The sequence below is a fragment of the Vidua chalybeata genome, chromosome 3, assembly GCF_026979565.1.
Source record: "Vidua chalybeata isolate OUT-0048 chromosome 3, bVidCha1 merged haplotype, whole genome shotgun sequence".
Taxonomy (NCBI): domain Eukaryota; kingdom Metazoa; phylum Chordata; class Aves; order Passeriformes; family Viduidae; genus Vidua; species Vidua chalybeata.
Window position 1 is genome coordinate 91,934,456 of NC_071532.1, and position 18,836 is coordinate 91,953,291.

General features: G+C 34.9%; 1 protein-coding gene across 1 annotated transcript in view; it reads left to right on the forward strand.

The window, feature by feature from the left end:
• CSMD1 (CUB and Sushi multiple domains 1) overlaps nucleotides 1-18,836 on the forward strand; it is a 1,092,714-nt gene that overhangs the window by 991,924 nt on the left and 81,954 nt on the right. The window contains exons 45-48 of the mRNA XM_053939637.1: nucleotides 724-804; nucleotides 954-1,067; nucleotides 6,247-6,435; nucleotides 10,650-10,796. Of these exons, the coding sequence (XP_053795612.1) occupies nucleotides 724-804; nucleotides 954-1,067; nucleotides 6,247-6,435; nucleotides 10,650-10,796 (531 nt within the window). The remainder of the gene's footprint in view (nucleotides 1-723; nucleotides 805-953; nucleotides 1,068-6,246; nucleotides 6,436-10,649; nucleotides 10,797-18,836) is intronic.

Consider the following 18,836-nt stretch of genomic DNA (forward strand, 5'->3'; position numbering starts at 1 on the left):
ATCATATTGTTACTCAGAATCTAAAATGTTTCTCTTGTCTGTATGCTTCTCCTAAAATGAGGTCATGATACATGGTCATCCACTGCAGTTAATCTGAGAAGCAAAAACTGGATAGGACTGTCCAGTGGATAGGACTATCAAGCTGTCGAGAGAATTTTGTTCTGACAGTAAATTTGTTCCTTAAAGGGTAGAGTTTTTCTTTAGGATATGCACTCTTATCACAATCTTTATTTCCATTTTGAATTTTTTTTAATACAGAAAGGGCTTATTCAACTGTTGTAGGCATTCTATTCCATTTTAGAAACACAGTCATTTTAGTGGTCACCTTTCTTACGAGATTGCTCACAATTTATTGAAATAGATTTGAAAAGCAGACAAGAGACTTTTTTTAGAGTCATAGAATCACAGAATGTTTTAAATTTAAAGGGACTTTAAATTATCTAGTTTCAACCCCCCTGCCATGGACAGGAACATCTTCCACTAGACCAGTTTTAGACCGAGACTTGTATGATTCCTGAGATCTACAAGTTCTCTGGGCAACCTCTTCCAGTGTCTCACCATGCTCATGTCATTTAATAACATTTAACATGAAAAATATTGTAACTGAGAGACCACAAGGCTCAATGCAGCTCTCATAATTTGGGAAGTGTGAATATGGAATGAATTTTCTGTAAAGTACTCCTTTGCACACCAGTATTGAATTTTTTTCACTTAAATTTGCAGCTTATCAGTTAAGGAAGTGCCAGCCTCCACCCACAGTTCCACATGCAGATTTGTTTACAGAAGATGATGACTTTGAAATAGGTAAAAAGATAGTATTTCTTTTTCTTTCTTCTCTTTTCACTTGAATTCTAATTAAACTAAGCTATTTCATCTTACACATGAGATTTTGATATACTTCTGTTTGAAGGATTTTTTGAGGTTTAACTTTTTTTTTTCAATACCTTTTCCAGGAGATTTTGTGAAGTACAGATGCCATCCTGGTTTTACCCTTGTTGGACAAGATATATTAACCTGCAAACTGAATACACAGTTGCAGTTTGAAGGATCCTCTCCATCCTGTGAAGGTAAATCTATACTTGCATGGTGTGTATATAATTAATATGCATCCTACATAAAGCATCAGATTTTTGGCACTGTCATTTCATTGATGCTTAAAAGAAAATTTTCCATTTACTTCTTTAATATCTAAGAAATGCACATTTTTGTATATTTGGACCCAAGAATTTTATGTAGAAATTTTATTCTTTACAACCCATGAGAAGTGATTTTAACTATTTGACTCCATGATTACTGAAGCACTTATTTCTAAAATTAATTTAAAATATTCTATATTGCTTCATAACAAACAAAGGATTTATTTTTACTTTTGAAGAATACTAAAAATATGAAATTAAATTAAGCTTTCAAAATAAAATAAGTAAATATTCTCTGTGCTTTGACAAATATGGTGACATTGTATAACAGAGTCACATGAAAAAGCTGTTTTAAAATAATATGTGGCAAATTTAAACTTTTCAAATTATTAAATCTCTTTCAACTATTTTTATTGTGTTCATAAATACAGCATTTCAAACAAGGAACTAAAAATTTAATATGAACATTTAGATGCACATTTTATATAATGTCCTCATCTTCATGGAAAATGAGTTTACCTTGGAAATTTGTATTCAGTCTTCCAACTTTGTTTTTCAAAATATGTTCATTTTGTTAAATAGCAGATGACAAAACAGTTTTGAAATGTTGTAAAAGTGATCAAAGAAGCATCTGTAGAATTTTGTCGTGAAGTGCCTCAAAATTTTGGGGGTAAAAACGTTACTGATGAGATGCTATCATTAAAATTTAAAGAAATCAAAAAGTGAACAGAATTTCTCTCTTCTGTATTAAACAAGTTTAACTTTGATCTATAATATGTAATTGTGGATGGAGTATCTTCCATATCATGAGGTGAAAACCTCCATATGTACAAGTGGTAATGCTGGAAGCACAACAATTATTGTGACACTGTAATAATAGCTGTATGTGCATCTTCCTTCCTGTTACCCTGGTTCTCTACTTTCATGGTTTAAAAATTAATAAATAATTCAAAACTATTAGTTTATTGATGCCATAATATGTTTTATGCATGTAATTGTCTGCATGAACACACATACTTGAGGTAAAGTGGTTTTTTTACCTTCCCTTTTTTGACTTGTGCATACAATTAGTTGTATCTGCCATGGGTTCAGACACGGGACTCCATATCTTTGTTTAGAATGGAAAATAATCATTATTCATTTCAGGACGCTCGCTATAAAATATGCAGAATTAATGGGAATATTGTGTACTTTTATATCTTTCTTGTTAGGATAACTGAATACTTATTAATGTTTCTGATGATTTCTTTTTAATCAATGTATTTCTCTGTTAAAAATGTAATATTTTAATAAGATTATTGTACTGCAAATTCAGACTTCATTTTTTAGTTAACAGCAACAGTAGTAACTTAACTCTTGACTATGTCAATTAGAGTGCAAATGTAAAATAAAAGCCTGAAGTAAACTGAACAGTTATTGTAAAATCTACAGAGATATTAGAAACTTCTGATAAGTGTTAGCCATCCATAACAATTCCTGCAGATGCTGTGCAAGCGACTTTGCTTTCTCTGGCTGTATCCTGTGAACGCAGCAAAACTTTGTTACAAGGATGACATCAAAAGAAATAATCTGATCATGAAAAATGAAAGTGCAATTGAGTGATTGAGAGGCAGTAGACAATAGAATTGGAGGCACTGGAGTAAGATTCTGGCAGAATTATTTTGGAAAGATATAAGGGAGGAATTTCTTGAGGTAAATTGGAATTACCTGATTTCCTTTCTTCAGCCAACTTGTATCTTTATATGAATTGAATTTTCCTTTCTGGAAAGTAGAATTACTTGGTTTTATTTCTATCCCAGCCTCCCCAGTACTACTATGGAGATAAATGTTTAATGTAATTCCTATTTTATTATAAAACCCTAGCTTATATTTATGAACCACACAAAATATTGCTAGGTCATTTAAAAGTTGTGCTTTTAATGACTGTCTTTATAGTGTTTACTCATAGATAAATATTTGAAGGTACACATGTTGCACTTTGTAAACCTAAGTATCTGAAGGGGGGGAATACATATATTTCTGCATCGGACCAGAAATTCTGTATACCAGAACATATACCCACTGTTCCATAGCACTGCCCAATAATGATTTTCTAGTGCAGGAGAGAAAATCTTTGCAAATATTTGCAGTTAATTAAGGCCTCAACCCAGCTGTAGCTAAGCCACTCTTAAGCCAGCAATGTTCTTTATATTTTGAATCCTGTAGGGCTATTTCTTCAGTAGAATTACTCAGCCCTGTTTTGAACATGGGTAAATGCCTTAAATCTACAAATTTTTGTGAAAGAAGTTACACAATTTATTTATTTAAAATGTGAAGTTATTTCTCTGTCTTTTAACTTGGCACCTGCTGTTTTCATGTTTTCCTGTTCTTATGGGAAAAAATCAGTAACAAGTTGTTCTCTATTCACCACACTTATGGTATGATTCTATAGACCAGAAGATATTTAATATCTTTAATCATTCTTCCCATCCTTCTCAACACCCTGTCCAATTCTATTCTATTTCTTTAGGAGTGATGCAGGATGGAATGACATTTATAAGAAACTATTTTATCCTCATAGGCTTGAAAAAAAATTGCTACTTGCTATGCAATTCGCATATTGTATTTCAAACTAATTTTTGAACTGCCTTCTCATATTTCTACATTTTACCAGTAATTTAAAATTGTTCATAATATCCTTGTTTAGTTCAGCTACATAGTTTTTAAAGATACAAGAACACTTTCCATTTTCCTGTTGTGCCACTATGTTGTAGTAGTCAAAAAATATATTTATATGATAGAAGGCCAAATTTTAGGATATTATATATGAGTCTGATGACATATCTGACAGGCAAGAAAAATGAATCTGCATGACCAGTTCTATATCATTCTCAATAAATGGCCTCCAGAGCAGCTATAATCAAAACACACCACAGTTTTCTTGCAGCTCCTTTTCCCTTCCTGTCTGTGGACAGACCTCAAGATGTTCCGTACTGTGTTAACTTGCCAGGTATTTTCTAAAATGCAGAGCCCTATTCACCCCTACAGAACATGCTGTCAGTGTGAATGGGTTTGTGCTTAACAGTAGTTGAACAGTTGTAATTTCTGTTTCTACACTTGGAGCCACTGCTCTCATTCTATACTTTTTATACTCTTGCTACAAATTTCTTTCGTTTTTTAGTTGCTGTTAGGGAAGAGTAGAGATGTACATTAAAGCATTATGAGCATTGTGACAGCAATAAATATTTCTGTATTGGTTACAAAAATTGAGATACTAGTAAAACAGATAATGGGTATTCAGTGTAAGGTAATATGACTGCTCAAAACACTTAAAAATTAGAGGGGTAGTGTGATAATATAGTCCTAATGTGGTGATAATACTTAGGAATAAAAAGCAAAATCAAAGATGAGGATATCAGAAATAGCATTAGAGTTAAGAAGCTTGGTCAGGCCTTCCCCAAAAAGCCTAAATCAGATTTCTCCAAAAGCCATGTTAGGGAATGTGTTCCTCAAAACTAGATTACGACAAAAGTGTTGTGCTGCCATGCAGAATTACCCTTCTCATGACACTACCCCACTGCACATAATTACATGTGACTGAGTAAGATAAAGCTAGTTCTTATTTCCTGTTGTTTTTCTGTAGACTATGCCTCTGTGCATGAATTTATGCAAGTTTTACAAGTAACATTATTTGGAATTTACATGTGCAACAATGTTATTAAAAATGAATGTAAAATAGATTACTTATGTCCTCCAATATGCCTAAAGCATGTTTTTAGTATTTATTCCTGTTATCATTACAAACTATTTTGCAGTAGCCACTTTTAATATTCATGGCATTTACTTATAAATAATTGATAACTAAATATATTTTGGGGCTCAAACATCTAATTTATTTTGGAGCTCAGATTTTCTCAACTGGTAAATTTCACATCAATTTCTTCACTTCTGCAGGCAGCTCTGGAGAGCCCAGCTAGGGCACTGTTTCTCTGCGGGACCAGGGCTGCCGCATGTCCCAGGCACTGTCACGTTCAGCGCACTGGCGGTGGGGCTGGCCGTGCTCTGTGGCTGGCACTAGGGCAAGACAAAGAAGCGCAGGAATGCCCAGTCTGTCCACACAGTTGGCTGGAGAGCTTTTATTGTCGCGTGGAGCTGCGATGGAGAAGCGCGGCTGCTCCTAGCACCACGTGGACAAAATGGCGACGGGATTGAGGGCGCGTGGGGTTTTATAGGGGGTGGGCAGATGAGTGTGGAAGCCCTCCCACCCAATGGGGACAGGCAACGTGGCAGTGACATGGACCACAGCAACCAGCGGGAACTCAACAGGGCTCCGGGACAAACAGGGATGCAGGGATTGGGTAACTGACAGGGAAGTTTCAGGAATGAACAGGGGGTGGTTACAGGAGTGACATGGGTAAGCTCCAATGGCAGGCAGCCTGGAGTGAACCATTGCGGGGGAAAACACGGGGGTACACAGAACTGGCTAACTAACATTATAAAGCCCTAATCTGAATGCAACCTGGGATGCAACAAGTATGCAGAGATCATAAATGCCTATGAATACCAGGTGAAATTTAAAGTTCAGACTTTAATAACGGGGGAAGTGGTTGCTGAGAAGGTCTTAATTGGATGACTTGGAGCATTCTGTATTCAAAATGAACACTTTACATAAAACTTGTGTTGTTTCAAATGATCTGGTATGTCTAGATGTTTCAATATGTTGTCACCTTCATGTAACAGGCTTCATTCTTAAAGCTGGGTCATTTTTTTATGATATCAAATAGAATACAACTTCCAAATAAAAAGTTTTACCAGTACTTTTTTCTCACCTGTGTGAATGATCACACCAACATATGGGAATTCCTTGACTAAAACCTCTTTGGGCTCTAACATATTTCTTTCTGGATAGATGCTTTACTGTAATTAATAAATTAATATAGTATTTCCTAAATGCAAGATTTAGAAAAGTGGTCCTGTTTCCATGCGTATTATAGGGAATTTTTTCCCCTTCCATCTAGAATATGATTGTAAGATGTTTTAATTTGGAAACTGATCCTGAAGCATGCATTTCATGGAGAAGCAGCACTTTGTTTCATTGCTATTCTTAGTGTTCTTTTTGTGTCCTTTTTAGCACAATGTCCAGCAAATGAAATTCGTACAGAATCATCAGGAGTGATCCTCAGTCCAGGTTATCCAGGCACCTACCCCAACTCTCAGACATGTTCTTGGACTATTAAGGTTGAGCCAGGATATAACATCTCCATTTTTGTAGAAATGTTTCAAAGTGAAAAGCAATTTGATGAGCTGGAGGTATTTGATGGTAAGAAAGATTTAAATTCTATCTTATTACACAAGAACAAATATTGGGTGGAGTGGGCCTTGATTTGAAATTGTTGGGTTCATAATGCAGTGATCTCTGAAAATTAAACAATAATTCAGAATTCCTATTACTTTTGCCTTAAATCTAAATCTATTAGCCAATGAAAGTTTTTATAAATGTATTCAAGACAGAGAAGATTTTAAATTTTCTTAGGTATTGTTACAGAGGAGCAGTAACAACTGCAGCTTCCCTAGGAAAGTCACACAGTTTTCTCTTTCCTGGGAAATGTATGGAGGTGTCTGAAAGGAGAAGTTAACATGCTGGTCCATAATGGTTCATTTCTGGTGACAAAGTATTTTGAGGTTATAATTACATTTGTCCAAATGAATAAAATTATTTGAGTCACAATACTGAAATTTGAGTTCAAATACCCTGTCTGTTTTCTCCATAGCATAGCAGACCAGTGTTGTTCACTGTTTGAATATACCACTGTTGAAGTGTTCATCTGTTTTGGGACAAAGAGCAGAAAAATGTGTTGTCAATTCTCAAAGCACCCTACTTAATTCTTATTTTCTATTTCATTCTGAACTTATTATGACTTATTATGTTCTCATTGATTGACAAGGATAACTAGTCTCTGATTTTCTTAAATACATTTTTATTCATTTAGAGACCATTATCATATCTTCCTTCATTAACCTAAAATATATGACAAGTATGATAGAAATGATGAATATTCACTATGGGAGTTTCAGAGCATGAAAAAATATTAAAAGGTCATATCTTTTGATCATATGATTTGATCATATGATATGATCATATCTTTTGATATGATCTTTTGAGGTATCATGTTTTAAATATTCTTTTGAAGGATTAGATTTTAATGTCCAAATTACTATTTTTTTTTCACTTTTTGACAGAAACATCCTTAAAAAAAATCCACAATATTTTTGATGCTTTTAAAAATGCCATATCATAGCATATTTTTTTCTTCATAAAATGTATACTGGTCCATGTCAGGTTTGTACAGAAAACAGTGCAAAAAATCTATTAAGACTGGCTTTCCTCTATTCCATTTTGTATCATAGACAATATGGACTGTTACTGGAACTTTTCTAGTGGTCTGATCACTTTGTTTTCTTTTGATAAATTCTGTTGAAACAGCATAATTTTCCTGAGCTATATTTTTGTTTTCTTTCCTGGGAATTTAAATGTAATGAAACCAGATTATCAATAATAGATCTGAGAGAAGAATTAATGCCATTCCTACATTTTTAAGCACTTTAATTTCATGGCATGAAATAATATTCTTACAAATTCATCTCTACTGAATCTCTGCAGAAGTAATTTTTTCTACCACCTACCAGCAACCTTAAGTGAAAAAGGTAATGGCATATTTTTAACCTCTCAACTATAATGCCATGTGGAGATTCCTGAGCTAGCTCTCAACAAGTTGATATTCAGCTATGGCCCATTGTTGCACCTTGCAGAGATACTTGTTTGTGTCCCTGTGGCCACATTAGCAATGTGGTTTGCTAGACTAATTAGTTACACATCTCAGCATGAGTTTTTGGGGGCAGAAGACAATGCTGATGTGGCTATACTGCTTCCAGTGGTGGCTATAACTTAGACTCAAATGTTGCTGCATTTTACAACAAATATATGTCATATTGTAGGACCTTGTGTGGTCCAAAACGGTGTATTTCATCTGGTTTAGTAGAACTGCACTGATCTGTCTCTAACAGGTAAAGATACATCATCAAACTTTATGCAGAAACTGTATAAAGATTTGCAAGACAAATATTTAGGGAATTGGTGTTGCTAAGGCACTCATCTCTGATTGCTTTATAAGGCAGCTTTGGAATGCAAAGCACAGCAAGGACTACACCTACCTGACTGCACAGGTCTGAGTGTACATTATGGTGCTTCAGCAGCTGGATGATGATCAGGTTGGGCAGCCAGTCAGTAAAGTCACCCTGGTCAAGTGGGAGCAACAAGCCCATTAACCATTCCCAATTAGCTGTCATACCCTTAGAAAACCCTCTCTGGATTCTAAACCATAGAAGCCATAAATGTTACATGAACATAATTATTAAAGTGTTTTGAAGTTGAAAATATTGCATTCAGGTATTTACACTGAATAGCATTAATTTATTACAGCAAGTATTTTTTTTCTCTCTGAAATAAACCAAAACTAATCTATGACTGAAAATAGAAGGAAATGCCAACTGTTTCTAATATTCAAGAGAATACCGTATGACAGATCACCACGTCAAAAGTTGAGTGTGTTGAGTGTTTTCTTATATAGACAAACTCTGAAATAATAATTAAATAAATGTCAGATTCAAGAACAACTGAGTCATGCTGCTGACCTTCTTGAACACCATCTGAAGAGTTGACTGTTAGGTAAGGTACAGAAACTGAAACTCAACTCCAGGAAAAAACAAAGCAAAAACTAAAATACATTGAATCAATTCTCTCTAATGATTAAAAAATGTGGTGTGGCATGTGGTGCTGCAGAATAATTTCTTGATCACTAATAAGGATTCTCATCTTATTGTGGGTAATAGGTCTTTATTTGTAGAAGTCCATTTTTTAGTCCCTTGAGAATTTTAAAAGGACATTTACATTCCAAACTGTAACAAGGGTATTAAACAGATTTACAAAATCCTAAGTGAATCAAAGAGTAACTGAGTCAAATGTCATGTTCTAAATATTTTTTTCTAGCAAAAATAGGAACTAACCTTAACATTCCTTATAATTTATCCTACACTGTAATTATCAAACACTGACTCTGCAATATGATAAAAAAAACAAGTCATGAAGCATTTTTATGAGGGCATGCTGAGCAACCTGTGCCTAAAGCAATGCTTATTTGTTCTTATTTTGTAGATGCATTTATTATTTAGAATTTTTTTAGTAATATTAACTTAGTTGTAGTATTGTCATTAGGGTAACTAAAATGCAGTTCCTAAGAACTGGGAAATCATTTTAATGTTTATGTTTTTGTGGCTTCCATAGCCTCCCTTTTGTACCTGAAATGTCCCAGTCATAAATTACACTTTTTTTTTTTTTTCGTTTTTTTAATGAACTGGATGAGGCTGATAAAAATTTTCAATTGTATTTGAATTTTAGGTGTTATTTGATTCAGTTTTATTTTTTCTATTTTCATGTAACATGATCAGGCTGTAGCTGCTCAAACTCAGCAAAAAATGAATGAAGCTCTTTATTTGTCTTAGCAACTCTGACCAAGATAAGGTTGGTTGACATAGTTTTCTTAAACTTGAAAAAAACATGGAGCAAGGGACATGATGAGTGTGTGGGAGTGCTTCACCTGGAGAAAATATAACCTTCATATGGAGGGAAAAAAAAGCCATTTCATGTCTCAGAAAGTTTCCAGTAGGAGATCGGATTGATACACGAATTTTTTTTTTTTTGTTTTCTTGTATATATGTTGTTATATAAATAGTCCTAAAATGATTATCTGTGCCTCTAGGGTTTTATTCTGGTGAAGATACTGGTTTAGGGCCAGGACACAGTTTTTCAGCATCTTGTATTTACCATAAATGAGCGTTACGCTAAAATAAAACTATAATAAACATATTAATTAACGGAACTAGTGAAGCATGCAAATTCATAGCACTTGTACATATGTGTATTCCAAGTGAAACTGGTGGTCTTACACATGATGGAGCCTTTTTTTAGCTACTGTGTTCATTATGTAATATGGTGGTGTTTAAATTATACAAGATGTACAATATCAAAGAATGTATAGGCTTGCTACCACTCACTAGTTAGAAAAGAGCTTAAATAAATCATAGCTTTAAAAGGGCATGGAGCTGACACAGACCCTCATTTAATGTATTTGTGTCAAATAGAAATGAATACCTTTGTTTATTTTTTTAAACCACTACTTTTTTCAGTGTTCATGGAGAAATCACTAATTGCTTTATATTTCCATCTGTTTGTGCCTAGATTTTTTATCTAGCTACAAACAAATGGAAATATAAAGCAATTATAATACTCTCTAGTGAAAACCTAAAACCAGATGGACAGTATAAATTGAGATCTGTTAGTTATTTCTCTGAAAAGGACATGTCTGGCTATTTCCTATTCTACTGTGTTCACATTCACAGCTTAGTTACAATATTGAAAGAATTACTTAAATTCATAGTACTTTAAAACTTCAGTAGTTTCTTTGTTCATCTCCGAAGGTTCTTCTGGGCAAAGCCCTTTACTGGTTGCTTTGAGTGGCAATCATTCTGGGCAACTGAACTTCACAAGCAAAATGAATCAGTTGTATCTCCGCTGGTCAACTGATCATGCAACCAGCAAGAAAGGATTCAAGATCCGTTACTCAGGTAACTATTCATGCTTTCTCTTAAATTATATTTTGTGGATATACTGTTGTCCACTTCTAATATAATGTCTGTTTCTCTGAAGGTAATTTTTTATAATGTTTATTTTAAGGATGTGAAATCATTCTGTTTTAAGTCAAGTACAGAACTTGGTCTCTCCATTTTTTCCCAGTGTGTGATCTCCAGATAGATAGTTCTCCAATTAATACTCCTCCCTGCACCTGTTCTCTTATCAGATCCAGAGAGAGGCCTTTGAAATGTAGTGGTAAGGATAACCCTTAGACTTTCAGGGAAGTACTCAGCAGTGAGAATTTTTGATCCTCAATAGCTGTGCAGTACTTCAGCTGCAATTCAGTACGAAATTATTAGATTTGCAATTTCCTAGAGTTACAGTTCACAGCCTCATTATTATGTTTTCCTTCATGTACAAATAAATGAAAAACTGGGGGGAAATAAATCCCTCATATCTTCAACAGGCTGTATATGAATCTTGTAACATGAAAATATGTGAGTAGTCTATCTAACTAGTGCCATAATTATTTCCCATATTAATAATAAACATCAAGAAGAAACATATTGCAGTACTGGATTATGTGCTATGTGTAGACATAATGACCCTTACTCAGTTTGCAGCCTGTTTATGATGTTTCCACACATACATCTACAGACACATTGCAACTAAAAGACTTGGCAAGGGATCATTTACATGATGTGAACAGTATGTGTAGACAGAGAAAGGTGATAATTGCTGTCATTAACATTTGCTTCTCTGTTTGGACTTGATTAGCAATGTAAAGGTCCTGTGTGTTAATTTTGATGGCCAATAATTGTCAATATAAATTAAGTAGAGAAAGGAATAGTAAGAATGCTTTAGCAGAACATTTCATGAAGTACCAGGTATCTCCTATTTAGTCATGATAAATGTTCTTAGGGAGGACAGTTTTTGGGAAGCTCACTCCTTTTCTGTACTATCCATGCTCTGCCTGTCTAATTTCTGGAAAGTTTCTCTTGTTACTGAAACATAAAATCAGGGCTCAGCTCAGAGCATAATTATGATTGTTCTGGGGATTTGAGAACTAAGTAGAAACTGTTAGAGTCAGGAAAAAAAATCACTAAAAGCATTATCTTCACCTGCACCTCTGGATAATTACTACAGACAAACTGAAGCTGAGGGATGGGGAAAGGAAATTTTTTTTCAAGCACACTGGAGATTAATATAGGTTTTCATAGTAAAAAAGCAATTGCAGGATTTAATAGCTAGATTCAGAATGTGCAAGAGGGAACAAAGAGAACCTGTCACATTGTAGCCCTCAAATGTGTGGCAGTGAAAGGAGTGGGCTTTCATTCATTAATTCAAAGTGAGGTTTACATGAAGAGACTTCATATGAAGATGTTGGTTTGTAAGTATCAAATTATTAAGGAGGCTGATTTTTGAGGAATGGCAAAATATTTTATACTTTTGCATGTACACAAAACACGTTTTGCAGTATGGAAGAAGTGGTCTGTAATTGCTAGGCTCAATTCATCAAGTATTATGGCAATAGCTATGACTAACAATAAAATTGGGGGACTGGAGACAGATATGCTTCAGTCCTTATGCCTATGTTTTAGGAACAAACAACAGTTTAGCTTTTTCCACTTCACTAACAGTCAGTGCCTGCATTTTTCTCTAAACTTCTGTCCATTTTACATGAAATTCAATGGAAATAATCAGCATGAAAGAAGAGTAACAGTGAGCGGCAGCATAAACAATTGGATTTGAATCCTAATGAGGGAGAGCAACATCATGAAAGTAGGAAAAATACAAGATCCCAGAAAGGCTATTGATACTGTGGCAGCTGTGACTGAGCCAGCAGGCTTCCTCATGATTAAGATCCTATTGAAATGAATTACTGCCCTCCCATAACCTTTCCCTTCGTCTCCAGCTATGGCTGTGCACAAAATTTTGTAAATTGTCATTTTGTCACAGCTAGGTTTGACTTGTAGTTACAAATTTTATTCACTGTTAAAAAGTGCTAGAAGCTTTTATGGGAATGCTTAATATTTTGTTTAGCATGCAACCTTACAATTAAGGTTTGTTTAGCTGTTTGTTTAATATTATGATGTTTGTTTAATATTATGTTTACTATCATGTGGTATAAGACTTTTTGCTAAATCTCAGTGGAAAAAGCTGAGGTATTGCAGCAGATGGGTATTCTTTTAAGGGCTTTGACATATTATAGAGGCACTAGATTTTAGTCTAAATTATACATTTCCTAACTGCACTAAGACCTAGATATTAAATGATCTCTTTCTTAATCTACAGAGTATCTGCATAGCATCCCTCAATAATCTGTAACCCTGCATACACATTCTTACCAAAGCAAGCTAGGGGAGAAGCATAACTAAGAAGAAGTAGATGTTTTGCTTTTCTTAAATTATTGGTAAAAGGAATGAAAGTGCAATATAGTACCTGGCATATCTGCTGGAGGCACAAGGACTTGGGAACCACATGGGAACTTCATTTGCTACTTTTCAAATTGACATTGCCACTATAACATTTACAGGCTTTTGTTTAATTTTTGGTTATTTAATTTGTTTAATATTTGGTTATTGGCAATTTCTTGCCAATAGCACTAATTTTCCTTATTCCTCAGGTTTAAATGGTCAGGTTTTTATAGCAGGGGGGCTGCAAGTATGGCTTCTCTGAGAAGCTGCTAGAAGCTTCTACCATGTCCAAAAGAACCAGGTCCAGCTGGTTCTAAGATGGACCTGCGGCTGGCTATGGATAGTGGCAGTGCCTCTGCAATAACAGACTTAAAAAAAAATATATATATATACTCAGCAGCAGCTAGAAGGAGTGAGAATACATGAGTGACAACTCTGCAGAAACCATGATTAGTGAAGATGGAGGGGGAGGAGGTGCTCCAGGTGCCAAAACTAAGTTTTCTTGAAGCCTGTATTGCTCTCTAACCCTAGCATACCACTAAGGCCCACCCAGCTGCCTGCTCATTGCCCCCACAGCAAGATACAGGATGGAGCAGAGAATCAGAAGAATAAAAATGAGAAAACTTGTGGGATGAGATAAACAGGTAAAGTTTAATAGGTCAAACAAAAGCTGCACATGCAATCAAATCAAAATAAGGAATTCATTCACCACTTCCCATTGACAGGTGTTCAGCTACCTCCAGGGGAGCAGTGTCTTAGTGGTGACTTGAACGTAACTTGCAACATTGGTCCTTCCTTCTTCTCACAGCTTATATTTTTGAGCATGACACCATATCTTATAGACTATTTCTTTGGTCAATTGGGGTCAGCTGTCCTATCTTTGTCCCCTCCCAAATCCCTGTGCATACCCAGCCTCCTTGCTAGTGGGATGATGTGAGAAGCAGAAAGGCTTCGACTCAGTGTAAGCCTTGCTCAACAGTGACATCCCTGTATTATCAACACTGTTTTCATCAGAAATCCACAACACAGCCTCATATTAGAGCCTTCGAAGAAAATGAACTCTATCCCAGACAAACCAGCATACCTGGGAAAAGAGGAGAGGAAGGGAAGGGCAGGCAGAGCAGAGACTTTTCACAATTTGGTTTGTATCTCATTATCTTACTCTGATTGGAAAAAATTAAATTAATTTCCCCAAGTCAAGTCTGTTTTGCCTGTGACAGTAACAGCTGGATGATTTCTCCCTGTCCCTATCTCATCCCGCAAACCTTTTGTTATATTTTCTCTCCCCTGCACAGCTGAGAAAGGGATCAATTCTGCAGCTTTGGTGTGCACCTGGCATCCAGCCAGGGTCAACCCAGCATACTTTTGTTATGTTCTTTTAACCTCATATGTAATTGCAAGAAGCTTAGTTCTTCCCCATTCTTTTATTGTTATTTTTAAGCTTTGGATATGTTAAACAAGTATTCCTACTCCCTCTCTATTGCAGTTTAAAATAAAAGAATTTTGATTAGTTTGTCTTTACATTTTCCAGTAGATGGTTAGAAGTGACAAGGGAACTGTGTGAAGAAGTTCATCAGAGTCTGTATAATTGTTTCTTCTGCAATTTGTAAACTTTTAGATGGTGATTTGCACAGTGGGAAGGTCACAGCAAAGGTTTATACAGTACTGTGAATCATGAAAAATATTCAGGATGATTTATAAATGTTGAACCACCAGTAAGAACAGCTGTCATATAAATAGCAGATTATTTACTTAGGTATTTAGTTTGCAGACATTCACAATTATATCACTAAAGAGAGAATAGGCTTTTGCAAATTTATCTTGTCTTTTCATATTGTTTATTTGTTAGATTTAAAATAAAATGCAAAAGAAAAGAATGACAGCCTGATCCCTTTTTGTTGTTTGCTTGAGTATTGTTCTCCATTTTGATCCTGTACATTTTAAAGTGAAAAGTAACATATGGAATGGATGGATTTCCATTAATTAAGGGAATGTTTTGGTAGTCAGAAAAGATATATTTAGTTTTCTTATGTGTCCTTACCTACTTACTTTAGGCAGTGTCCAATTTCTTATCTATGCCAGTGAGTATGACAGTAGCCACTACACTATAAATATCCACTACAGTGGATATTTAAAGAATAGCAGCACAAGGAGATCAGATTCTGCAGTAATATGACAAAGACAATTAAGTATCCAAAAAAGAAAAGTTAAAAGGAAGGAATATACTGAGGTGTGATTTTTTATTTCTCAACATAAAGTCTAGCATGTAAGGAAACAAATCTCTGTGGTATCAGAAGGAATTTTTTTCATTTATTTATAATTTCAAACATAGTGCTGTTTCTGTGAATACTTACAAATATCTTCTTCATATTACTTTTTTTGACTACTGATCAAGGATACTGCTGAGAAATCAAGTCCTTTGCTAAGATTAATTCTTTGATAAAATTTTTTACATTCCCTGTAGAGAGTGAGTTTTATAAAATCATCTGGGAGGGTTGGACATGGAATTTAAAAGAATTTTAATTTTTAATTCAGAGTCATTTAATTGAACTTGCCTGAGATAGAGTGTCTCAAACAGCAAAAACAACCCCTCAGCATAAATATTTAAGCATTCCAGCTATTAAGAGAATATGCTTTGTTAAAGGAAGTGTGTGGTCTTGCAAATGCAAGATCAGTGTTTATAGATGTTGCTGTCCACATTATCTGATGACTAGTGATAGGTGATTTAGCTGGCAGCTATTATCCTGTTGATATTCAGTAGCAAATTACAAAAGTTCTGATGTTAAGTGAGCTGAATGTTTTGATTATAAGTGAGCTGAAAATGTTCAGTATGTTGCCTTACAAAATACACTGTTATCTAAGAGGTCTTGAAAGAATGTGGACAATATATAATCTGGAAAAATAAATTAAATCTATAACTGTAAAGTTGCTTCAGTCACTGGAACAGTCATAGAAGTTTATCACATTTTGTGGTAAAACATTGTCATTCCCAGATAAGAGCTCTCCTGTGTGATTACACCTATTTCAGCTAAGCCTCGTGAGATTCCAGGACAGATTCCCCCAGAAACTGCCTGGGAGAAAAACAGCATTTTATCACCGTAGTCCTTGACACAAGGCTGCAGTATTTTATGAGTGCACTGTATGGATTTCTGCTTAAGCTCAAAATTTACACTCAGCTTACAGTCTCTGTAGTTTTCAGTCTGGCATTCTTCAAATATTTGCTTACACTTCAGGTCTTCAGATATTTATTTATTGCTTTGTGTGTGATTCTTCTGTTAATATGTCAGTTCCTGATCCTAGAAGTTGTTATGTGTGCTTCATCCGGGGCTCTGAAGGGAGTTCAGTTTCAAGAACAGTTTAAAAATTACTAAGATAGTGACTAAGAAGGGAATTGTATGTATACTTATCACTATTCCTTTACTGTATCAACAAGTGTACTTTTCAGAGTTGCAAAATAAAAATCCGTCTTCAGAATGTTTAGATAATTTGCTTAAAATGCTTTTCTTCTTCTCATGCTATCTATAGCTTAGATATAATATATTGCTTTGCGTATCAGCCTTTTCTATACATATCATGCAGTCTTGGCAGCACAAAGTACTATAGTTGTAGTAGAACTTTTACATGTTTGTGGATTACAAACACTGTTTGCCTGTAACCTTGTTGATGGCTTCTGACTTGCTACCAGCCTACTGCTACTACTTTGAAAAGTCATTAATAAGAATTTCTGTAAGAGTGGAAGATGGATCTGATCTAGATTAAATAAATGTTTTAAACATAAGTTATCCAAACATATATGGTTTACCTCACAAAATGCATGTTATGTGTGTCAGAAACACTCTTAACAGTCATGAAAGTGTAAATTTTGCTATTCTGGGAGCACAGCCCATTTCTGATACATGGGAACTTTTCTGTACTGCTATCTAGTGAACTTTTCATTCTACTTCAAGGAATCCACCTCACTTCATGTAGTGTCATTCATCATACCTTTTTTGTCCCAAACCTTATGCCCATTATGGTCAAAATACCTCTGCCAAGACAGTCTAGCTGTGCTTCTCAACCCTTCTTTCTCATCTCCACCCTTTTTCCACCCCTCCCTACAAATCACAGTCTACTTTTAGTGGTAGAAAACATAAAGTTTTTCTTTATCCAGCTTTTATCTATCTTTCTTTCCCATCTAGCTTAACATCTTAATTTCTCTTCCTCTTTACAAAGACTCCTCTAATTAGTTATCCTCCTCCTTCCTTGCTTCTGTCTCTGATCTACTCTTTCTTTCTGTCCCACTAGTCAGTTTCATTTGATTTTATAATCTTTTCTTTCCCTGAATCATATTTTACTCTGAGCACAGTCTCGGCCTCTGATTCATCAATCCTTTTGGTACCACCACTAATGGCTGAGTACTTCTCTTTCTTTCATTTTCATCACTTTCTCCTAGTCTCCAGTCCCTACATTCCCATTTCTCATCTCTATGCATGATCTGTCATGGCTACTCTTCCCCATGGCTCTTAAATCAGCACCTTCATCTCAAATACTCTTTCTCTCCTTTCTCCAGTTATAACCTCCCTACCCTGTCAAACACATCTCTTAATTTTATATTCACACTTGAAAGTCTGCCTTTTTACAATGGCAGATGACCACAAACTTTTACCAAGGTATCTCAGTTCCCAGATCTCCTCTTCCCTATTTCTTAGAGGTCCATGAATCCTCTGCCACTCACTGACCTCAGGTTGTCAGGAAAAATAAGCATTAGTAATGGTAGGCTGAAGAGATGGTTGAAATCAGAAAATATACAGGAGTCATCAGGGTATCTGGGAAAGGAGGATATAGTTTTCTGTAGAATATCTGCAACAATAAACTTTCAAAATTAAATATTTTCAAAGGGATGTTGAAGTAAATTCTGAGTGATATTGCTATTTCGTCTTCCTTCTTGTTTTCTTCTACAAATTTCTTAGTTCAAATGATTTTTTTTTGCTTGACTCTTCTCTGAACACCACATGATTCACTGGAGAGCTTAAACCATGCTTTTGGGCTCAAGGAATTATTAATTGTTACAACATAAGCAAAAATTATGACTGATAGATTTCCCTTTTGGCTCCTGAGGAAATTTTCAGTATTTTGACATCATTCTGTGTAATTCAGCAGCCTGAATGTCCCATATTTCATGCCATTTTAAAGCTTCTCTCTCTGGATGATCTTATATATTTATTGTTGTAATCAGCCACAGCTAAAGCATGGCAATAAATACCCTGGCAATTAGAACATGAAGTCTAACCTGTTATGCTAAAAATTTATTATGCATTAAAAACCCTATTCTTTTATATCTAGCTAAGAATTTACTGTTAGAATAACAGTGTTAACAGTTTAATAAAAGAATTATTAGTACAGATTAAATGGTTATAGGAGGAGATAGAAAAAAGTAGACATGAAAAGTACTATACAGAAAAACAATATGGTTAGAATTTTTATACAGTATTACTGGGATACAGACAAATATTTTATGTCTAAAATTGCAGTACTGATGTAATAAATTTGTAGTTTTTTTCTGAATTGCATATTTTATTTATGACTCACCACCTTTTCTTAAGATCTAGGATATTTAAAATTAAATAGCACTTAAGA